This window comes from Bufo gargarizans, chromosome 5 (genome assembly GCF_014858855.1).
Source record: "Bufo gargarizans isolate SCDJY-AF-19 chromosome 5, ASM1485885v1, whole genome shotgun sequence".
Classification (NCBI taxonomy): domain Eukaryota; kingdom Metazoa; phylum Chordata; class Amphibia; order Anura; family Bufonidae; genus Bufo; species Bufo gargarizans.
In genome coordinates, this window is record NC_058084.1 from 268734551 (window position 1) to 268754123 (window position 19573).

The 19573-nt window shown below is 41.6% G+C and overlaps 1 protein-coding gene across 3 annotated transcripts in view; it reads left to right on the forward strand.

The window, feature by feature from the left end:
• Positions 1-18409, forward strand: part of BASP1 (brain abundant membrane attached signal protein 1) — a 79578-nt gene extending 61169 nt beyond the window's left edge. For 2 of the 3 annotated variants that reach the window (XM_044294566.1, XM_044294567.1), the window contains exon 2: positions 16819-18409. In XM_044294566.1, coding sequence (XP_044150501.1) covers positions 16829-17542 — 714 coding nt within the window. In that variant the 5' untranslated portion in view covers positions 16819-16828 and the 3' untranslated portion in view covers positions 17543-18409. Of the gene's footprint in view, positions 1-6682; positions 6822-16818 lie in introns of those variants that run through there. The other variant, XM_044294568.1, reaches the window with a different exon arrangement.
• The last annotated feature ends 1164 nt before the right edge of the window (positions 18410-19573 follow it).

Below are 19573 nucleotides of genomic sequence, written 5' to 3' on the forward strand. Positions count from 1 at the left end.
TCCGTTCTGTGAGGTATGATGTGATCCAGGAGAGGGTCAGGTCAGTGATGCCAAGAGATAAGCGAATGTGTAACAGAAGGGAGTAGTCAACAGTGTCAAAGGCAGAGGACAGGTCAAGGAGAAGGAGGACAGATTAATGTTTTCTGGTTTTGGCTGTTAGGTCATTGGTGACCTTGGTAAGGGCAGTCTCAGTTGAGTGGTGGGGTCGGAAGCTAGATTGTAGGCGGTCAAAGAGCAGGAGGAGTGGTGAGAGGACAGAATGGACATGTTGCTCAAGTAGCTTTGAGGCAAATGGAAGAAGTGATATGGGGCGATTAACTGGACAAAGCAGATGGGTCAAGTGAAGGCTTTTTGAGGATGGGCGTAATGGTAGCATGTTTAAAAGCAGAGGGGAAGACACCAGAGGTTAGTGATAGGTTGAAGAGATAAGTTAGGTCTGGGATAAACAATGTGGTGAGGTTAGGGATGAGGTGGGATGGGATTGGGTCCAATATTCTGGAATCCAGCCTTGTGACCACTATTGATTGCTCATTAACGCCATTTCCAGGCAGTAGGCCATCAATGTCTCCAATATTTTTTTTTTATTTTTTTTTTATTTTTTTTGCACCACAGAGGTGGGTAGGTAGGCATTGTAGATATATACTGTACATAGAGTACCTAGCATCAGAGAACATGGAGTGCACTGCTGTCAGCGTCATCATGTTTCCTCAGCAGCACAAGGGAGAAGGAGTCACTCTCTCCACCCCCCCTGTGCCGCCGCCGCTGCTGTGAATAAGAAGAGAGAGGGGCGGGCGAACTGCGCCACCAATGATAGTAGAGGACCTTCCATGGGTCCAAACATTGTAAACTAACTATCAGGATATGTAGGGAAAAAAACTCACCCTTTCCATGGCTGTGACGCTCTGCGCTTTGATTGGACAGCGCTACAGCCAGGGAGAAGGAACGTCCATTGAGAAAAAGGGCAGTCTCCTCCCTATTGCTCCAATGCTAGCAATTAGCATACAGAGAGGGAGAATATACCTGGGCCCACAGCGGGCGAATGGAGCGGCGCCCAGGAATAATAAGTGCAATGAGATTCCTGGGCGCCGCTCTACATATCCTGATAGTTTACAATGTTTGAACCCATGAAAGGTCCTTTTTAACCTTTAATACAGGAGGTTGTGCCGGCAGCAGAATCACATAGTCGGCACCCTGCCTCTGACAGCGCAGCACCTGAGGGGTTAACTGCTGCTGATCTGCTGCTGGCACCTGCCTACTGTATTAAAGGTTAATTATCATTGGTGGCGCAGTGCGCCCACCCCCCACAATATTAAAATTATTTGTGGCAGTGGCCACAGAGTGCCCTCCCCTCCTCTTCATTGGTGGCAGAGGCAGCTTCTGATTGGAGCCCCAGCAGTGTAATCCTGGGGCTCCGATCGGTTACCATGGCAGCCAGGACGCTACTGAAGGGCACTATGCACAGGGCAGCAGGGAGAGTGTGAAGTCGTAGTCACCCTAATAGAGCTCAATTAGGGTGAATAGGACAAGGGATGAAAAGATCCAGGTTCTAGCCCCCAAGGGGCCCCAAAATATTAAGTATAAATCACCCCCCTTCCCAATTTTACATATAAAATATATAAATAAAATAAACATATTACATATCGCCACATCCGAAAAGTCCAAACTATTAAAATATTTAAAAAAATCTCCTATGCAGTGAACACTGGAACAGAAAAAAATATAGAAAAACTGCGCAATTCGTCATTTTTTAAAATTTGGAATGCACGTGGCTTTTTTGGTGTTTTATTTTTTTTCACGTGGTATTGAGTATCACAATACTTTTTTATAGTATTGAAATTGAATCAAAATGTTGGTATCGCAACAACCCTAATATGCTGGAGGTTTGTTTTGCTTTGTTGCTGGTTTTTCTCTTGCCGCCTAACAAGTTTCATACAAACCTTTTTGTGTTTTTTTTTCTTTCACTTGCTTATTATATATAACAAAATGACCCATTGTTTTACACCAAACCAGGGCATGGTACGGAAGAACTAAAAATCTCTAGACTGAAAGATAAAGCATACCGTACAAAGAAACAGAGAAAGACTTGGCAATGCAACGTATTTAAATGATCACTTCTACTGTTAACCCCTTCTGGACCGGGACCTTTTCCCCTTGTTTAGTTTTTTTTATCCCCAGCCTTCCCAGAGCCATAATAAATATATATATAATATAATAAATATATATATATATATATATATATATATATATATATATATATATATATATATATATACATTTTTATTTATTTTTTCCCCATTCACAAAGCCATATGAGAGCTTGTTTTTTTGCCAGAAAAGTTGTACTTTCTAAGGCCGAATGCACACGTGGAACCGCGGCCTGGACTCCTGAGAGCATGAGCGCGCGGCGTCATTGGTTGCTATGACGCCGCGCGCTCCCTGCTGCCGCCGCAATACGGTAACACACTGGTATGATCTATACCAGTGTATTACTGTACTGTGGCGGCAGCAGGGAATGACGCCGTGCACTTCTGCTCTCAGCAGGAATCCAGGCTGCGGTTCCACGGACCGCTCACGGCCGTGTGCATTCGGCCTAATGGACGCTTTTACTGTTACATACAATGTAGTGGGAAAAAATTCAAATTGGGTGCAATTATAAAAAAAAAAAAAATCTTTACTTTCATTCTTTAGGTCAGTACAACTACAATGATACCAGATTTGTGTAGTTTTTCTTGCTTTTTATAGTGAAAAAAATAAACTTTGGAAAAAAGAATTTTGCCATATTAGGACCTCAATAACTTTTTTTTTATTTTTATGTCTAGGGAGTTGTGTGAGAGCTCATTTCTTGCAGGACGACCTGTAGTTTATAGTTCGCATTAGCATTGGAGTTTCTGATAACTTCACTGTGTTCCTATGGAGCTATGCCACAGGCGGGGTCTCCATAGGAACATAGCTGCGGCAGCCTTGGATCATTCAGGAAGACCGAGGCTGCCGCACACACCATCCAGCTCCACATGGCATCTGAGGGGTTAAATGTGTGTGATCAATGTTGTCGTCGATCACATAAATTAACCCCTGGGTGTCTGCTGTTTAATACAGCAGGCACCCAGCAGCTATGGCGCCCACTGTGCTTGTGAGTGGGCACTATCTTTAAATACCCGACCCACAACCCCCCAACATATATGTATGTTGGGCAGTCTGGAAGGGGTTAACTTTATTTTATTTTTTTCCTGGCAAACGTAGGTGAACTAATGTAACAGCTGACTAAGACGTGGATTATATCTTCTAGTTCTTTAAAGATCTGACTTGTTATCCGATTATTATTCTAAGCATTGTGTAAAAGTGTACAATTAACATTTATGTAAGTGTACTAACCTTAGGGAAACTACAACTCCCACCATGTCCTGATTTCCACAGAACAGCTTATGGATCACTGGTTTGTATGCAACTATTTTTTCATAGAATACACATTTTTCTTTTATGAGTTCACACTGCTGCTATATATTTCCATTGTTCTTCTCCATAAAAGGAGCAGAACAACGAAAATAACGGAAGTGTTGGATTCATCACTTAAGTGAGGCAAGCAGAACTGAACAGATTCCATTGGCTACAATAGAGTCCGTTGAGTTTCCTTTCAGGAACTTGTGGGATCATTTATCAAACTGCCACCCGCCCGTGGCCTGCTGCCCCCCTTGGCTGTCCTCTCCCAGCTCTGAATCCTCCTTCTGCAAATGCCCTATAGTGCCCATACTACCCATACTAGTAATCATTTTCCTCATAGCCCTCCAGTAGTAGTAAAACTCCCCATAATACCCCCTAGTAGTAATAATACTCCTTATAATGCGCCAGTATAAAATAACCCTATATAGTGCCCCAGTAAATGCCCTCATATTGCTCCTCTCCCCCTTCCCCATAGTGTCCCCCATAATATGCCATAAAAAAATTGCCTCTTCTTATTGCCACCAGATGCCCCAATGGTACTCCACTTCCCCATAGTTCCCCCAAATAATGCCCCATAGTGTCGCTCTCCCATAATGTGCCAGTAAAAAATGCCCCCTTAGTTCCACCAGATGCCATAGTGCCCCTCATGATGTGCCAATAAAAATGCCCCTTTAGAGCCCCCACTTGCCCATAGTGCCCCCAAATAATGCCCCTATAGTGCCCCCCATAATGTGCTAATTAGAAAAAAAAGCCCTCAGATGCACCCATGGTGCCCCCCCATAATGTGCCAGTAAGAAATGGTCCCATAGTGCCCCCCAAAAATGGGGCTGTAAGAAATGCCAGATGCCCCCATAGTGCCAGCTCCCCCCCCCTAAACCCCGCCCTCCCCCCCAAAAAAAAACACTTGCCTTCATCAGCAGTGATACGATGCAGGCCTCTTCCGGCCTGTGTCCCTGCTGTGTGCTTCCCGATAATGCACGATAATGACCGCACGATAATGACGTCATCGCGCCGCCTGAGCCGGCCACTGATACGTCACAGGCATTAGTGCCTGCGGCCTATCAGAAGAACAGGGAGAGGAGACGCCTCTCCCTCCCCTGCCCAGCCGTAGCACAGCCATCTGTATCGCTGTCCTGAGGATGGCGATACAAATTAATATGGAGATGAGTGCTTCCACAATGGAAGCGCTCATCTCCTACTGCCCCTCACCGCCGCCAGGCAACTAGAACCAGGGCCACGCCGCCTGTGGTGATCGGTGGTGCCGCTCTGAGGGATTTAAAAAAAATATTTACTGGTTGTTCTATAGGGGGTCCAGAGCCGCTGGACCACCCCTGTCGGTGCGCCACTCGATGGAAGGTATGTGTCACCGAGGTCCCTGTCCTCGGTGAAGTAAGAGCCAGTATTTTATGTGTCAGCAGCAGCTATTGCTAATTGACACAAAGATTTAGCATGGCTATAACAGTTGATCCGGGACGGCTGTTGCTGGGAGTAGTCAAAGTGCTGGGTTGGTGACTACTCCTCATGTTCCAGACCGGGTTTTGAAAGGCATAATAACCAGCCAGTACTGCCAGGTGTGTGGATTTACCTCCCTCTGACAGTGGCGCTCAGAATCTGTGTGCTGTGAACTGAGGGCTGTGCTGGGATTTGAGGTTTGAGCCGGGCTGGAGGACTCGGGCCCCTCTAAAGGCGAACAGGCCGCCTATGGACTTGATGAGGCTGAACTGCTAACAGGGTGTGAATTAACACCCAGGGGAAAAGGTGGCTTTTATTGTTTATGGACTTTCCTTGTTTGTGTACAAACACCAAGCCACCTGCGTTTTGTGATACACCTTATCTGCATTTTGTTATACACCAATGTGTGAATAAACACCGCTGTTTGATTCAAGAACTGTGTACTTTGCCTCTATACTGCATCCGCTAGCGAATCCCCACACAAGCTAATTCCTAGAAGTGATAATTTTTCTCAGTGAGGATAGTGAATTTCATATTATAACGTTGACTTATCAAGTTACCATTATATAACCCATTTCTAACCAGATGTAACAAAGCAGAATTTGTAATTTGGCTCAACCCTCAACATACAATTTTTCAAAATACAGCAAATCTCTTCATAATAAATTAATAGTCTAAAGCTGTTCACATATTATTTACTTATACATAGTGGCATACTTACCATGGAGGTAGACCACTCCACTGCTATGGGGCCCCTGAACTAAATTGATTCACTTTTTCCTGACATAGATTCACTGCATTTACAGGCAGCCACCACTAGAGGGAGTGCAGGCAAAGAAATTATTTATAGGTACCATTGAATTAAATGTTAACTGTATAATTCCCATGCATTGGGCTCCCCCTTGTGGTGGCTCCAGGCAGCCAGTTCTAAAATAAATAGATCATACCAGTGTATTACTGTACTGTGGCGGCAGCAGGGAGCGCACGGCGTCATAGCAACCCATGACGCCGTGCGCTCCTGCTCTCAGCAGGAATCCAGGTCGCGGTTCCACGGACCGCTCACTGCCGTGAAAAACGACCGTGTGCATTCGGCCTAAAGGAAAGCAGGAGATGCATCAGTGTATTTATGCCAGTTGCCTAGTGTATGTACATTGTGAAATATGGCATGGAGAATGAGTGGCATATTTATGAAGCACCTGTTCCACTTTTTCCAACATAAGTCAGATAATAAAGTGGGTGAGACAGTAGGCTTTTAATTTTTTTTAATTTTTTTGCTAAAACAAAATTATGGGGTTCATTTATTAACCAGAAATTCACCTATATTAGGCGTTTTTCTGGCACAGATTGTGACACAAAGGTTATTTGCATCGCAAACTACAACTTTTCCTCACTCACGCCAGGTCTAAAAGGGTGTGGCGTGGGAGGGGATAGGCTCTGTAGGCCCGTCTCATTCCTCATTTTCTATGTCCATTTTGGGCATATAAAATAGTCTAATTGTAAACCAGCTCGAAAGATGTTTTGCATTTAGACCAGTGATGGATACGCCGAAGTTACGTAGAAGCCTTCACCTCTACATAAGTTCGGCAGATCCTCCGCCAGCTTAAAGGGCTTAAAAAGTCTAGATTGTCTCTGGGAGAAGAGTACAAAGCAAACCTAATAGGGTAGAAGACTTTCTAGCAGGTTCCCTTTTAAAAATGTATTTATTTACTAGTCTCTTAAGACTGAGAGTTTTTACATTCCATGTGATATGTCCCCTGGGAGGTTTTTCATTATTTTCACCGCTGCCTTATGATCTGAATCATTGCTCGCTCACTTCAGCACATGTTTGTTGATCTATAAACAGAGTTTGGCAAGAGAGCGAAAGCAACTGACTGAACTTGATAGTCCATGTATGTTTTAGTACAAACTGAAGTACAGAACTGTTACTATCTGGTGAGTTGCTGGCAAATCGTATTGCCCTCTTATGTATGTTACAGAGCTTTACTAGATTGCCAAATACCACTACATACCGTAGACTTCATCATTGTGCAGCATTGAGATTATCCTTTGTATGAGGATTTGCATGACTTGGTTTGTTGTTTAAGCTGCGTTAGGACAAGTTGCATTCATAGAGATGGTGGAAATGTTTGACTTCTTAATCTTGTGAGTTGGTAAATATTTTCACTGACTTTCGCTATGAATAAGGCCACTGTTCTGCGCCATTCTGTACAGGTATTGAATGCGCCTAGAGTGCACATTGTTTTACCTATGGAAGTAAAGCACCAGCCATGCAGAGCGAGGTTACTATAACCATGTGACGGGCTGGCACCTCGCGTCTGAGCAATAGCTAACATTTCACGTCCTTTATCTGTCTGTATCTGAATATAGTTACACAACATGTATAGCAAACTGCCCTGGTTCTCTCCCACTTGTAACCGGATTCTGTTGGTAACCATACTTTTGTTTAAATAATATATACAAAGAAATTGCATTAAAATATATCCAAAGGTAGAGGTGCCCTTTAAAGGGAATGACTATTCCGGACTGTTATCTGCAGTACTACATGAGCCCAGAGTGCCATTTTTGATGTCTGTTCTCTGTTCCCCCGCTGTCACCTCTAAGAGCTACGCTGAAGTAAACGGTCAGGACTGCTCGGAGGAGCAGAGAGGAGTCCTGTGGTCAGAGCTCTCCCCATTCATTGTTCTAATTGCCCTGCTCACAGCTCAGGGGGCATATCTTTTATCTGTGGGTGATGGGGGTGGGGGGGGGGGGGGTCCTTTCTGCTGCAGCTCTCTCCCTGTAACTGTCTCGGCTTCTAAAAGTAGATAGGCCTGGTGAAGTTGAAGGACAGATCTGAGGAACTGAGCATGTGGATCCACCTTGGTATTGAATACCTCAGTGACTATACTATGGCGGTCATTTATTATCTGATTTACGACAGTTTTTGGAGTAATTGGGTATCAGATTTTGTTCCAAAGAGGTTTTGCGACAAAATCTGAGACTTTAGCCCGCTTGTCGGTGAAAGGGCCTGGTTTGCCCAGCGGCAGCAAGAGCCAAAGTTATGTAGAGGCCTGCACCTCTAGATAACTGTAGCGCATACACCGGCAGCGCAGAGGGATTAAGACACTGGTCTTCATAAATGTCCCCATATATTTTTTAATGCATACATTATTCAGATCCAGGTGCTGGTTTGAAAAATCTACAGGCTTGCTTAAATTGTTAGTAAATATTGATTAGGCTTGAATTGTCATCACCACTGTTTATAGCCAGAAATGCTAACGTTGGGCATCCGTTCCATGCATTGGGAACCGCAATCTGCAGTCACCAATGCACGGGCAATGTCCATGCGACAGTCCGAACGGATCGAGACCCATTAAACTTGAATGGGTCCGTGATCCGTCCACACCGCAATTTTTTTTAACAAGTTCTATTTTTTTGCGGTGCGGAGGCACGGATAGAAACACCACTGATGCCCTCTGTAGTGCTTTCGTGGAGTTCCGATCCATGCTGCCATTCCGCATCTCCATGATTGCGGACCCATTCAAGTGTATGGGTCCACATCCATGATGCGGAGTGCACACGGGCCAGTGCCCGTGTATTGCGGATCCGCCGTATGCGGGCCGCAATACGGGCACACAACGATCGTGTGCAAGAGGCCTTAAGGGGAGATTTATCAAGACAGACAAATTCAGCACATCCCTCTTCATAAATTAGACTCTTCCTAGGGCATCTCATTGAACTTGGAACTTTTAAAATGTCCATATAGTTACTAAAAATATCAGCAGAGTCCATTGCATGTATTTCTTACAAACCCACGCAAACCAAAGTAGAAAAGCCTGTTCACGGTGACAACTGCCTTCGTACAAGTACTATCAGATAGATACGTTAGCAGTTGCTGTAAATTGTGAAGGGTAAAATCCATAGCAAACATCTGTGTAAATAAGGAATTTATTATAAATCTTAACCCTGAAGCATGCCCTAAGTGTTTTTTCTGCTTCCGTTTTTGGCATTTCCTAAAATTCCTGCAGATTTTTTTTTATGTTTTGCCATGTGTGAGTGTGGCTTTGTAGAATCTCATTCATTTGCTTTGTACGTTTATGGGCGCGAATTGTTAAATGGTGTTTATTTGCCATGTATTAAAGGGGTTATGCCATGATAGATTTAAAAAAATGAAAATCGGAAAACCATATCGGACATGACAATACCATCATAACAAAGCGAGAACCAGCCTTGTATGTCACATGGATCCAGAGATCTCCTCATTCATTGCTCCAATTGTTCTACTAGATTTATTTCAGGCTGACTGCTCAGGGGGCGTGTCCTTTTCAGTGGGCGTGTCATTTCTGCTGTAGTACTTTTCCTGTAACTGCTACAGCTTCAGAAGATATGGCTGGTGGAAGAAAGATTTAAACTGAGCGCATGCGACCACCTGAGCAAGAAGTAAGCAAAAAAAAAAAAGAAACAGCAGGTGGCGCTATACAGATACATTTTGTTGAATAGCTGAGTGGCTATACAAATTTTTTTATTATATGAAATTAGAAAAGTATTCAGATCCAGTCAGGTGTTGGGTTGAAAAACGTAGAATATTTTTTGTGGCACAACCTGTCACATTGACAATTCATTCTATTCTGCACTTTGCATACTGTCATGCAGAGGAAGTTGAGCAGTTTCATATACAGTTTCTTTTGTTTTGTTTTAAGTTGGGAAAAGGTTCACTTTAACTTGTCATTTATTGATCTAAATTTCTGCTAGTTCTATGCTTTCAAGGTCAGTGTGACGAATACCACTCCTCGTGCCTGCTTGGCGTCACAAGACGCAGTATGGTCACTGGTTACCAAAGCATAACCTATCCTTTGGGTGGATAATCAGCATCTGATCGGCAGGGGTCCGACTCCTGGGACCATCACCAATCAGCTGTTTGGGAAGGCAGCGGCGCTCGCAGTTTCCTGCAGGCCAGTGACATCACGACTATGTATGTGGCCTGGGCACAACCCTGCATCATTCATGTATACTGCCTTCAGCTGATCCAAAGGATAAATCATCAGTAATAAAAAAGGTGTAGAACCCCTTTAAAACGTATTCTTATATTTATTGTGTGGGCTTGACTGGAATCTCTAGTAAGGCCCCTTGCAGACAAGCGTATCCGGATGCGTTCAGTGAGAACTGCGCAATTTTGCAAACAAAGCCATTCAGTTTTGTTTGCAATCGCATTCAGTTCAGTTTTTATCACACAGGTTCAATGCGATTTTTGCTGTGTTTTGCACACGCGTGATAAAAAAACTGAATGTTTACAAGCAACATCTCTTAGCAACCATCCGTGAAAATCGTCATCCACAGCCCCATTCACTTCTATAGGGCGAGCGTTGCGTGAAAATCGCAGAATATAGAACATGCTACGATTTTCACGCAACGCAAAAGTGTATGCTCATGTACACAGACGCATTTAAATTGCACCCGCATCACTCATTGCACCAATGCGGAATTCTCGCTCATGTGAAAGAGGCCTAACTGGTCAAAGCTATAACAAAACTATTCTTGTTTTTAATTTTAAATCCGTGAACTACCAGAGGAGATTATTCAGTCATGTGTCATAGGGGATTATGATCCTTCCTACAACCCAAGCCTCTCAGTTACTTGTACAAATGCTGATTGTGCCATCATGCTGCCAGTTAGTAGCCATGGCTTTGCCCTGGCCTAATCCATCACATGAATCACATGTTTCACCGTGCCTCCTATTATTAGTCATTATTTGTAACAAGCGTGTTGTCAACTTTTTATATATTTTTTTGGCATCACACAATATAGTCACTTCAGAGGTAGATAATCATTAACATGCAGTGGTGGTCATAAGGTCAGAATCACATGGAAAGACCATGCACTCGGGTCATATGCTTGTGTCAATACTATAACCGACTTTGTCCAGTCTTAATTTAATAATCTTTCTACACTAAATAGTGTTGCATTAACTACATTCCTCCACAGCATAAATGGGATAAGTGTATAACTAGTAGAATCTTTTTTTTTTTGTAGGAAATCTAAGGTACTGCTAGAGTTAAATTTGTTGCAATGTTGATTACATCCAATCACCACTTTCCAAACGCACATGTTGTAAATGCTTTCACATATTCAAGATGTACACCCTGTATAACATCCTAATAATTAAAACAAGGGATACAGTAAAATGACTTGACAATGGACATGTTGACAGATAGTTGTGAACCAGTTACGATGACAATGTCGTCCAATCTGCAGGAGGAGCAGAGCAGACTGATATGTACAGTAGTTTTGTGGGAAAAGATTCAGTATAACTTGTAATTTATACGCTTAAATCTCTGCTCTTTCTGAGCTCCGCATTAGGGATGAGCGAAGCGAGCTCCGGTTTCTAGATCCGAAGTCGATTCGCTCAAAACTTCGGTTTAATGATGTACAGAGATGTCTCTATACAGCATGAACATGATTGGCCTCCAACAAGGCGAAATTCTTAAACTTGGATCCAAACTCTTCTTTGGTTTTGAGGTACCAGTCGGAACCGAAGCAGAGTTCAGATCCAAGTTTTAAAATGGTTTTTCAGTTTAAAAATCAAACACCAAGTTATAACTGACTTCGCCTCGCCGGAGACCATACATTTTAATGCTGTATGGAGACTGATCTTCGCACAGCATTAAAGCTCGCTTCGCTCATCACTACTCAGTATCCAAGTGGCCAGTCTTATCAGTGATTGACAACTATCTTTGATAGCTTTCCCTGTGTAAGTATGTATACAATCACTGATGACACATCCTTGTGTACAGCTGTCAGTGACTGACGAGATTATATATAATCTCTATACTGTGTGTGTGTGTGTGTGTGTGTGTATGTATATATGTATATATACTGCTCAGCTTCTCCAGCTCTAAACATGCTACCTGCAGATTGCATTTCTTGACAGGGTACCTTTTTTAAACTTTTTTTTTTTTTTTTTATAATTTTTGTATAATTGAAGACTATTCTGAACACAGTTTATATACATTTAATGATGCATTGTAAGGTCCGTCTTATAAAAAATTGTACTAAAATCCATGGAAGAGACCTCAAGGCACAGATGCTTGCTATCCTAGGGCATGCTACATTAGGCTCACTTATATACAGATCATGGGCTCAGATACAGTATACCGAAGGTCATTCAGACTGAAATGTCAGGTGTTTTTTTTTTTTTTTTTTTTTTTATTGGGTATCTCCTTCCATCCAGCCCATGGACCTGGAAGCTCGACAGTTAAGCCTTAAATGCATTGAAAAGTCCTTTGAAGTGCAGTGGAATATTCTCCTTTTCTAAGAATCTGGGTCTTTCCTGGCAAAATCAGGACTGTTGGCAACTGGTAATTATGATAAGTAGTACTATTAGCACAAGTTAGGTAGGAGGCCCATGCACAATTTACAGTTGGAACCCAGATGACTCTGGAACTATAATTTTTTTTTTATTTATTTTTTTAAATTGTCCACTTAAAAAAAAAAAAAAAAAATGTTTTCATAAACTGAACTCCTGTTTAGGATTCTAAACTCTCAATGGAGACTGGTTAGAAGGGAGGGAATGTCTCACCCTGGAGGACTTGTCCGGTCCTGCAGGATGAGCATTTACCGGTTGAAATACTGTAATAGATTAAAAGACATCTGTCAGCAGATTTGTACCGATGACACTGGCGGACCTGTTGCATGTGCGCTTGGCAGCTGAAGGCATCTGTGTTGTCCTATGTTCAGATGTGTTCGCATTGCTGAGACAAAATGAAATTTTATATGCAAGTGAGCCTCTAGAAGCAACGGGGGCATTGCCTTTACACCTAGAGGCTCTGTTCACTGTGCAACAGCCATGCCCTTTAACAGGACCAGGTATTGAAAACGTCATCGCGCCTTACCCTGTTAGTCAAAGAGCAGAGGTAACAGCATTTGCAGAGAGCCGAGCCTGTGTTATATATTATTGACATATAAAATCGGCATATATCATTTATAAAAAATTTTCAGCCATATTTTTATCTATTTTGTCATGTGTATTTTATTCCAAGTATTGATCTGTAATAATGTTGTGCAGTTGCAAGACATGGATCCATATTATATAATATTCATATTCTAGGTTTGACTTCTAGGAAGTGAATACAGATTTTTTTTCATATAGGATTTTTATATACCCTATTAGGGAATTCAGAGTTGGGCCTCATGCACACGACTGTATGTATTTTGTGGTCTACAAAAATACTTATCCGCAAAAAACACGGATGACATCCGTGTGCATTCCGTATTTTGCGGAACAGAGCAGCTGGCCCTTCATAGAACAGTACTATCTTTGTCCATAATGCGGACAATAATAGGACATGGTCTATTGTGCAGAATGGAAATACGGAAACGAAATGCACACGGAGTAACTTCAGTTTTTGGACCCATTGAAATGAATGGTTCCGTATACGGTCCGCAAAATAACGGAACGGACACAGAAAGAAAATACAGGGAGTGCAGAATTATTAGGCAAGTTGTATTTTTGAGGATTAATTTTATTATTGAACAACAACCATGTTCTCAATGAACCCAAAAAACTCATTAATATCAAAGCTGAATATTTTTGGAAGTAGTTTTTAGTTTTAGCTATTTTAGGGGGATATCTGTGTGTGCAGGTGACTATTACTGTGCATAATTATTAGGCAACTTAACAAAAAACAAATATATACCCATTTCAATTATTTATTTTTACCAGTGAAACCAATATAACATCTCAACATTCACAAATATACATTTCTGACATTCAAAAACAAAGCAAAAACAAATCAGTGACCAATATAGCCACCTTTCTTTGCAAGGACACTCAAAAGTCTGCCATCCATGGATTCTGTCAGTGTTTTGATCTGTTCACCATCAACATTGCGTGCAGCAGCAACCACAGCCTCCCAGACACTGTTCAGAGAGGTGTACTGTTTTCCTTCCTTGTAAATCTCACATTTGATGATGGACCACAGGTTCTCAATGGGGTTCAGATCAGGTGAACAAGGAGGCCATGTCATTAGATTTTCTTCTTTTATACCCTTTCTTGCCAGCCATGCTGTGGAGTACTTGGACGCGTGTGATGGAGCATTGTCCTGCATGAAAATCATGTTTTTCTTGAAGGATGCAGACTTCTTCCTGTGCCACTGCTTGAAGAAGGTGTCTTCCAGAAACTGGCAGTAGGACTGGGAGTTGAGCTTGACTCCATCCTCAACCCGAAAAGGCCCCACAAGCTCATCTTTGATGATACCAGCCCAAACCAGTACTCCACCTCCACCTTGCTGGCGTCTGAGTCGGACTGGAGCTCTCTGCCCTTTACCAATCCAGCCACGGGCCCATCCATCTGGCCCATCAAGACTCACTCTCATTTCATCAGTCCATAAAACCTTAGAAAAATCAGTCTTGAGATATTTCTTGGCCCAGTCTTGACATTTCAGCTTGTGTGTCTTGTTCAGTGGTGGTCGTCTTTCAGCCTTTCTTACCTTGGCCATGTCTCTGAGTATTGCACACCTTGTGCTTTTGGGCACTCCAGTGATGTTGCAGCTCTGAAATATGGCCAAACTGGTGGCAAGTGGCATCTTGGCAGCTGCACGCTTGACTTTTCTCAGTTCATGGGCAGTTATTTTGCGCCTTGGTTTTTCCACACGCTTCTTGCGACCCTGTTGACTATTTTGAATGAAACGCTTGATTGTTCAATGATCACGCTTCAGAAGCTTTGCAATTTTAAGAGTGCTGCATCCCTCTGCAAGATATCTCACTATTTTTGACTTTTCTGAGCCTGTCAAGTCCTTCTTTTGACCCAGTTTGCCAAAGGAAAGGAAGTTGCCTAATAATTATGCACACCTGATATAGGGTGTTGATGTCATTAGACCACACCCCTTCTCATTACAGAGATGCACATCACCTAATATGCTTAATTGGTAGTAGGCTTTCGAGCCTATACAGCTTGGAGTAAGACAACATGCATAAAGAGGATGATGTGGTCAAAATACTAATTTGCCTAATAATTCTGCACTCCCTGTACGTTCGTGTGCATGAGCCCTTAATAGAGAAAAAGTATCCTGTTAAGGGCCCACACATTTTGGCCAGAATAGGGAGTAGATACATAAAGGTTTTCTCGCTCGGGGGATCTGTCCTATCCTGCCTTATGCAGACAACCCATTGATTTGAATAGGCACTGTAACTGCAAGGATATTGAACATTTACTGCCAGTTTCTGAAAAAAAAAGAATTGATTGATTGCTGGGGCATGCAATGTAATAAAATAACAAAAATACAGAATGTAGATGTATGCAGTAACTGTATAGAAATACAGATGTATGAATAGCTGTATAGACTTGGCTTGGTACCCATTCTGTATAATAAGAATACAGCCAAATTACGCAGGTGACAGGCTAAAGAAACCTTCTGTTAGCTTTGAAAATGTTTTCCTCTAATAGAACAGTATTAAAGCTTTGAATTCCACTCAGTGTTCCTTAAAGGGGTTTTAAGAGAATAGAAAAACAATTTTTATACTGGATGTTTGTAAAAGAAAACATACATTTTCCTAATTTTATACAACCCCTCTATAAAACGTAAAGGGGTATTCCGGTTGTTTGAAGTTATCCCCTATCCACATGCATGCGTCCGGCCTCTATTCATTTCTATGGGAATTCTAGAGATAGCTGAGTACAGAGCTTGGTTATCTCCGGAACGCCCATTGAAATGAATGAAGTGGCCACGTGTATGTGTGAACGGCCGCTCTGTTCATTTCAGGGGGCTACAGAGAGTATGGGGTTCCCTTTCTCGTGATTGGTGGGGTTTCCATTGGTAGGACCCCCACCGATTTAATGGTTATCCTCTATCCACAGGGGATAACTTCAAACAATCGGACTACTCCTTTAAACCAGACTTTGCACTAAAACATGGCATCTCTCTTAAAAGTTTCCACTACAATAAATTGATTTTGCTCACTATATAAATCATAACCTTTTATAATATACAGATTATACTTTTACTTCCTGAGTATGCAGGCTATTAAATACTGGAGAACATGTTACTTCATTTTGTTGGATTCTGTTATTATGCAAGAATAACCCTTGACGTAGCGAATCAGGTTTATAATGCTTGAACCTACCTGTCACTCGACATTAAAAAATTGTCTTTAGTTGCGTATTTAATGTGACAGTTAGTCAGCCCTGGATTTTGTCGAAGATTGCTTTAGTGTTTTTGTGTGGCAGAATGAGGACACTTTTACATATTTAGTGAGATGACTTTTGATGTTTTTTCCTTTTTATATCTATGATATGTTTGAGTTTGCAGTATTTAGTTTTGGAGATAAATGATGAACTTGGGTAAAGCTAACATTGCATAACCTTGACTTTAATTTTCTTCTGGGCCCAATAATCAACACTCGCATTGGGAGAGTTGAAGTGTGAAGGCCAAAATCAGCCAGTTTACTATGCCTTGTAATTGACTGCATAAATATTCCATTTGGAGCCCTATATTTAGTCTTTATTGTTTGATCAGGGTTAAATTTTCAGCTTGATATCAAGGCAAATGCACTTTATGTAATGATTTGCCTTTTTGTAAACACCAGCTTACATTGCAAAATCCATCCTCCTGTTATTACTACAGTAGATAAATATAAAACATGAATTACCAGCAGCTTAGTGACTTTTATTGATCTAACCTCATATGTCTAGTACTTTTTGCACAGTTTAAGCATTCTTTTCTCTAGATTTAGGACATTGTGTCAATTAGATAAACATTACACTATACAACACACTACATAACACCAACTCATTGATTCTAGTGTGAAAACACAAAGAATGTATATTATGCATTGATTATTCTTGTTTTTGTGTCCCCCCACCCCCAAATAGTTATTAATAATAATAATAATAATAATAATAATATTATGCCTCTCCTGAATACATCAGTAACCTATTTGTTTTCTTTGATTCCAGGGCTTAAATCATGGGAGGAAAGTTGAGCAAGAAGAAGAAGGGATACAATGTAAATGACGACAAATCAAAAGATAAGGACAAAAAGGCAGATGGAGCAAACACAGAGGAAGAAGGGGCAACTAAAACTAACGAGGAGACTCAACCTGTAGAAAATGCTGATGCAAAAGAAATTAAAGAAGAGAAAAATGACAAGGAACCGCAGGATGCTGAAAACAAAACTGAGGACAAAGAAGCAGAGACGGAAAAAACAAATAAGGATGCAGTACAAAAAACAGAATCTGAGAAGACAGAGGCTTGCTCTGATGCCAAGGTGGAACCTCAGAATGCTGAACGACCTGTATCCAAGCAAGAGGAACCAACTGTTGCATCTCCTGCTCCAGCTGCCAATAGTGAAGGCACTAAAGCCTCTGAACCTACCGCTGAAGCAAAAGCTTCCCAGCCTTCAGAAACACCAGCACCAAGTAAAGTAGATGACAAGAGCAAAGAGGATGGGGAAGCCAAAAAGACTGAGGCTCCCTCCGCACCAGAGGCCAAAACTGAGACCGCTCCAGCTTCAGACTCAAAACCTAGCAGTGAGCCTGCTCCATCTTCCGTGAAGTCTCCAGAACCTGAAGCAACTAGTTCTTCTACTAAGGCCTCTGAGCCTGCAGGACCAGCTGATGAAGTTAAAGCTACTGAAACCCCAGCAGCTAATTCTGATCAAACCGTAGCAGTTCAAGAGTAAGATGGACAGCCTGTTTGAAATAACCACTTAAAACAACCTGCGATGATGTTTTGTTTGTTTTTGATTATATTTTTTTCAGCTATACTAACAAACTTGGTTTAGATTTCAAATAAGTACCGTACATGTAATGCCCAAAAATGATATAAAAATCCAAATAGTATTTTTGTGAGGGAGAAAATGTACAAATGCACATTCCACCAACTCTGTCAATCAATAAGTAAATTAAGTAAGATTTAGATATAGATGTTTGTGAACACTTTATTTTTTACATCTGAGCAGCAGCTACAAAAAGGAAAGTCCACATTCAGTTATGACTTTTTATTTTCCCTTCTGCAATAAGATTGCAGGAGAAATGTTTTTTGAATTTGCCCGTAGGGCTTGTGCCAAGGCAATCAAATCTTTTTAGGATTTAGCGTTCATTTTCAGTAAATTTTTTTAATGCAGTGAATAACGGCCAAACGTTTCCAACAGAACCTACTCTAGCTGTCTCTTATTCCTCTCCAGATATTTTGGAAGTAACAACATCCTCATTCTACTTAGTCTACCTAGATTTTTCATGATGAATTAATGCATGTCTGTGGTTGGGTGCACCTGTAGTTCTGTTTATTGGTCAGTGGAATAATAAAAAAAAGTCTGCGTTGATTTGCAGTTCCAGTTTTTCTTCCATTCTATGTCACAGACACCAACACAACACTCATTGGAAAGCGAAGTACCGTAACTAAAGAAAATGTAAAAAAAAAAATTGCAAAATTATGAAAAAAAAATAAAAAAAATAAAAGCAACGGAAGATGTAAAATGGATGCATTGAAAATATATGTAATTGTATAAATGGTGCAACAGTAATAAAAGTAAAACAATTAAGAAACACAAGTTTAGTAGTTATTTTTTTTCACCTTTTTTGTTTCCTTATTAAAATTAAGAGACTTATGGGGTCATTTATTAAGACCAGTGTTTTAGACTCTGGTCTTAACCCCGTGTGCTGGCTGTTGATGTGTTGAAGTAATGTATAAGTGCCGTCCGCTACAGCTCCCTTGCTGGCATACATTTAGATAATTCTCTATGCCTAAAACAGACGTAGAAAATAATAAATTAGATTGCCCGCCCACACACCCTTTTTTATATATTTTTTTTAAAGTAATTTTTTAGACCTGGCGTGAGTGGGGAAAAGTCGCAGATTTGTCCGCAAACCCCCTTTTGAGACCGAATCTACGACAGATATACGCCAAAAATTGGTGTATATCTCATAATAAATGAACCCCCTTTATTATTCTTAGGCTGTGTTTACACCTCTGGCAAGCTGATCCGGCACAAATGTTGGCTTGTCCACAAACCGTTGTGTTCAACAGTTTTTGTCTGGCCCAAACCTGGCATTTATTCTAACGGTGAACCGTCCTCTTTCCAGAACTCATTACAGTCAATGGGGATCTGGTGGTGAACTATAGAGTCTGGCAATGCCGATATCGGCGAAATCCGTCAGGTTGCTCTATGCCGGAACAGCCTGCCAGATCTGCGCGATGCTTCCAAGAATTGATGCACTACTGACACCTCTAGATTCAGGCATTAAGTGCATGTGCCCAGGTGTCTAATCTGGTAGTCTTGGTGCTTGACAGTTGGTACCATAACTCTTTTACATTCTTGATGAGGTCACAGATACAACAGCAATAACAAAGCATTAACAGTAATGTAGACTAATGGTGCATTCACACAACCTGTTTTGCGGTCCGTAAACTGCGGATCTGCAAAATCCGAATGTGGTCCACATGCATCCCGCACTTTTCACTGGCTCTATAGAAAAAAAAGGCCTATGCGTACCCTCAAAACGGAAAAGAATAGGACATGTTCTGTAATTTACAGCTCAGCTGGATGGATACAGAAATAAATCTGTGTGCTGTCCACATTTTGAGGCCCCACAGAAATGAATAGGTCCACGTGGGATCCGCAAACGTGGAACAGACGCAGACTGAAAATAAGGTTGTGTGAATGCACCCTAAAGCTACACCTTCAATTGCTGTTGGCCAAATGCTTAATTGA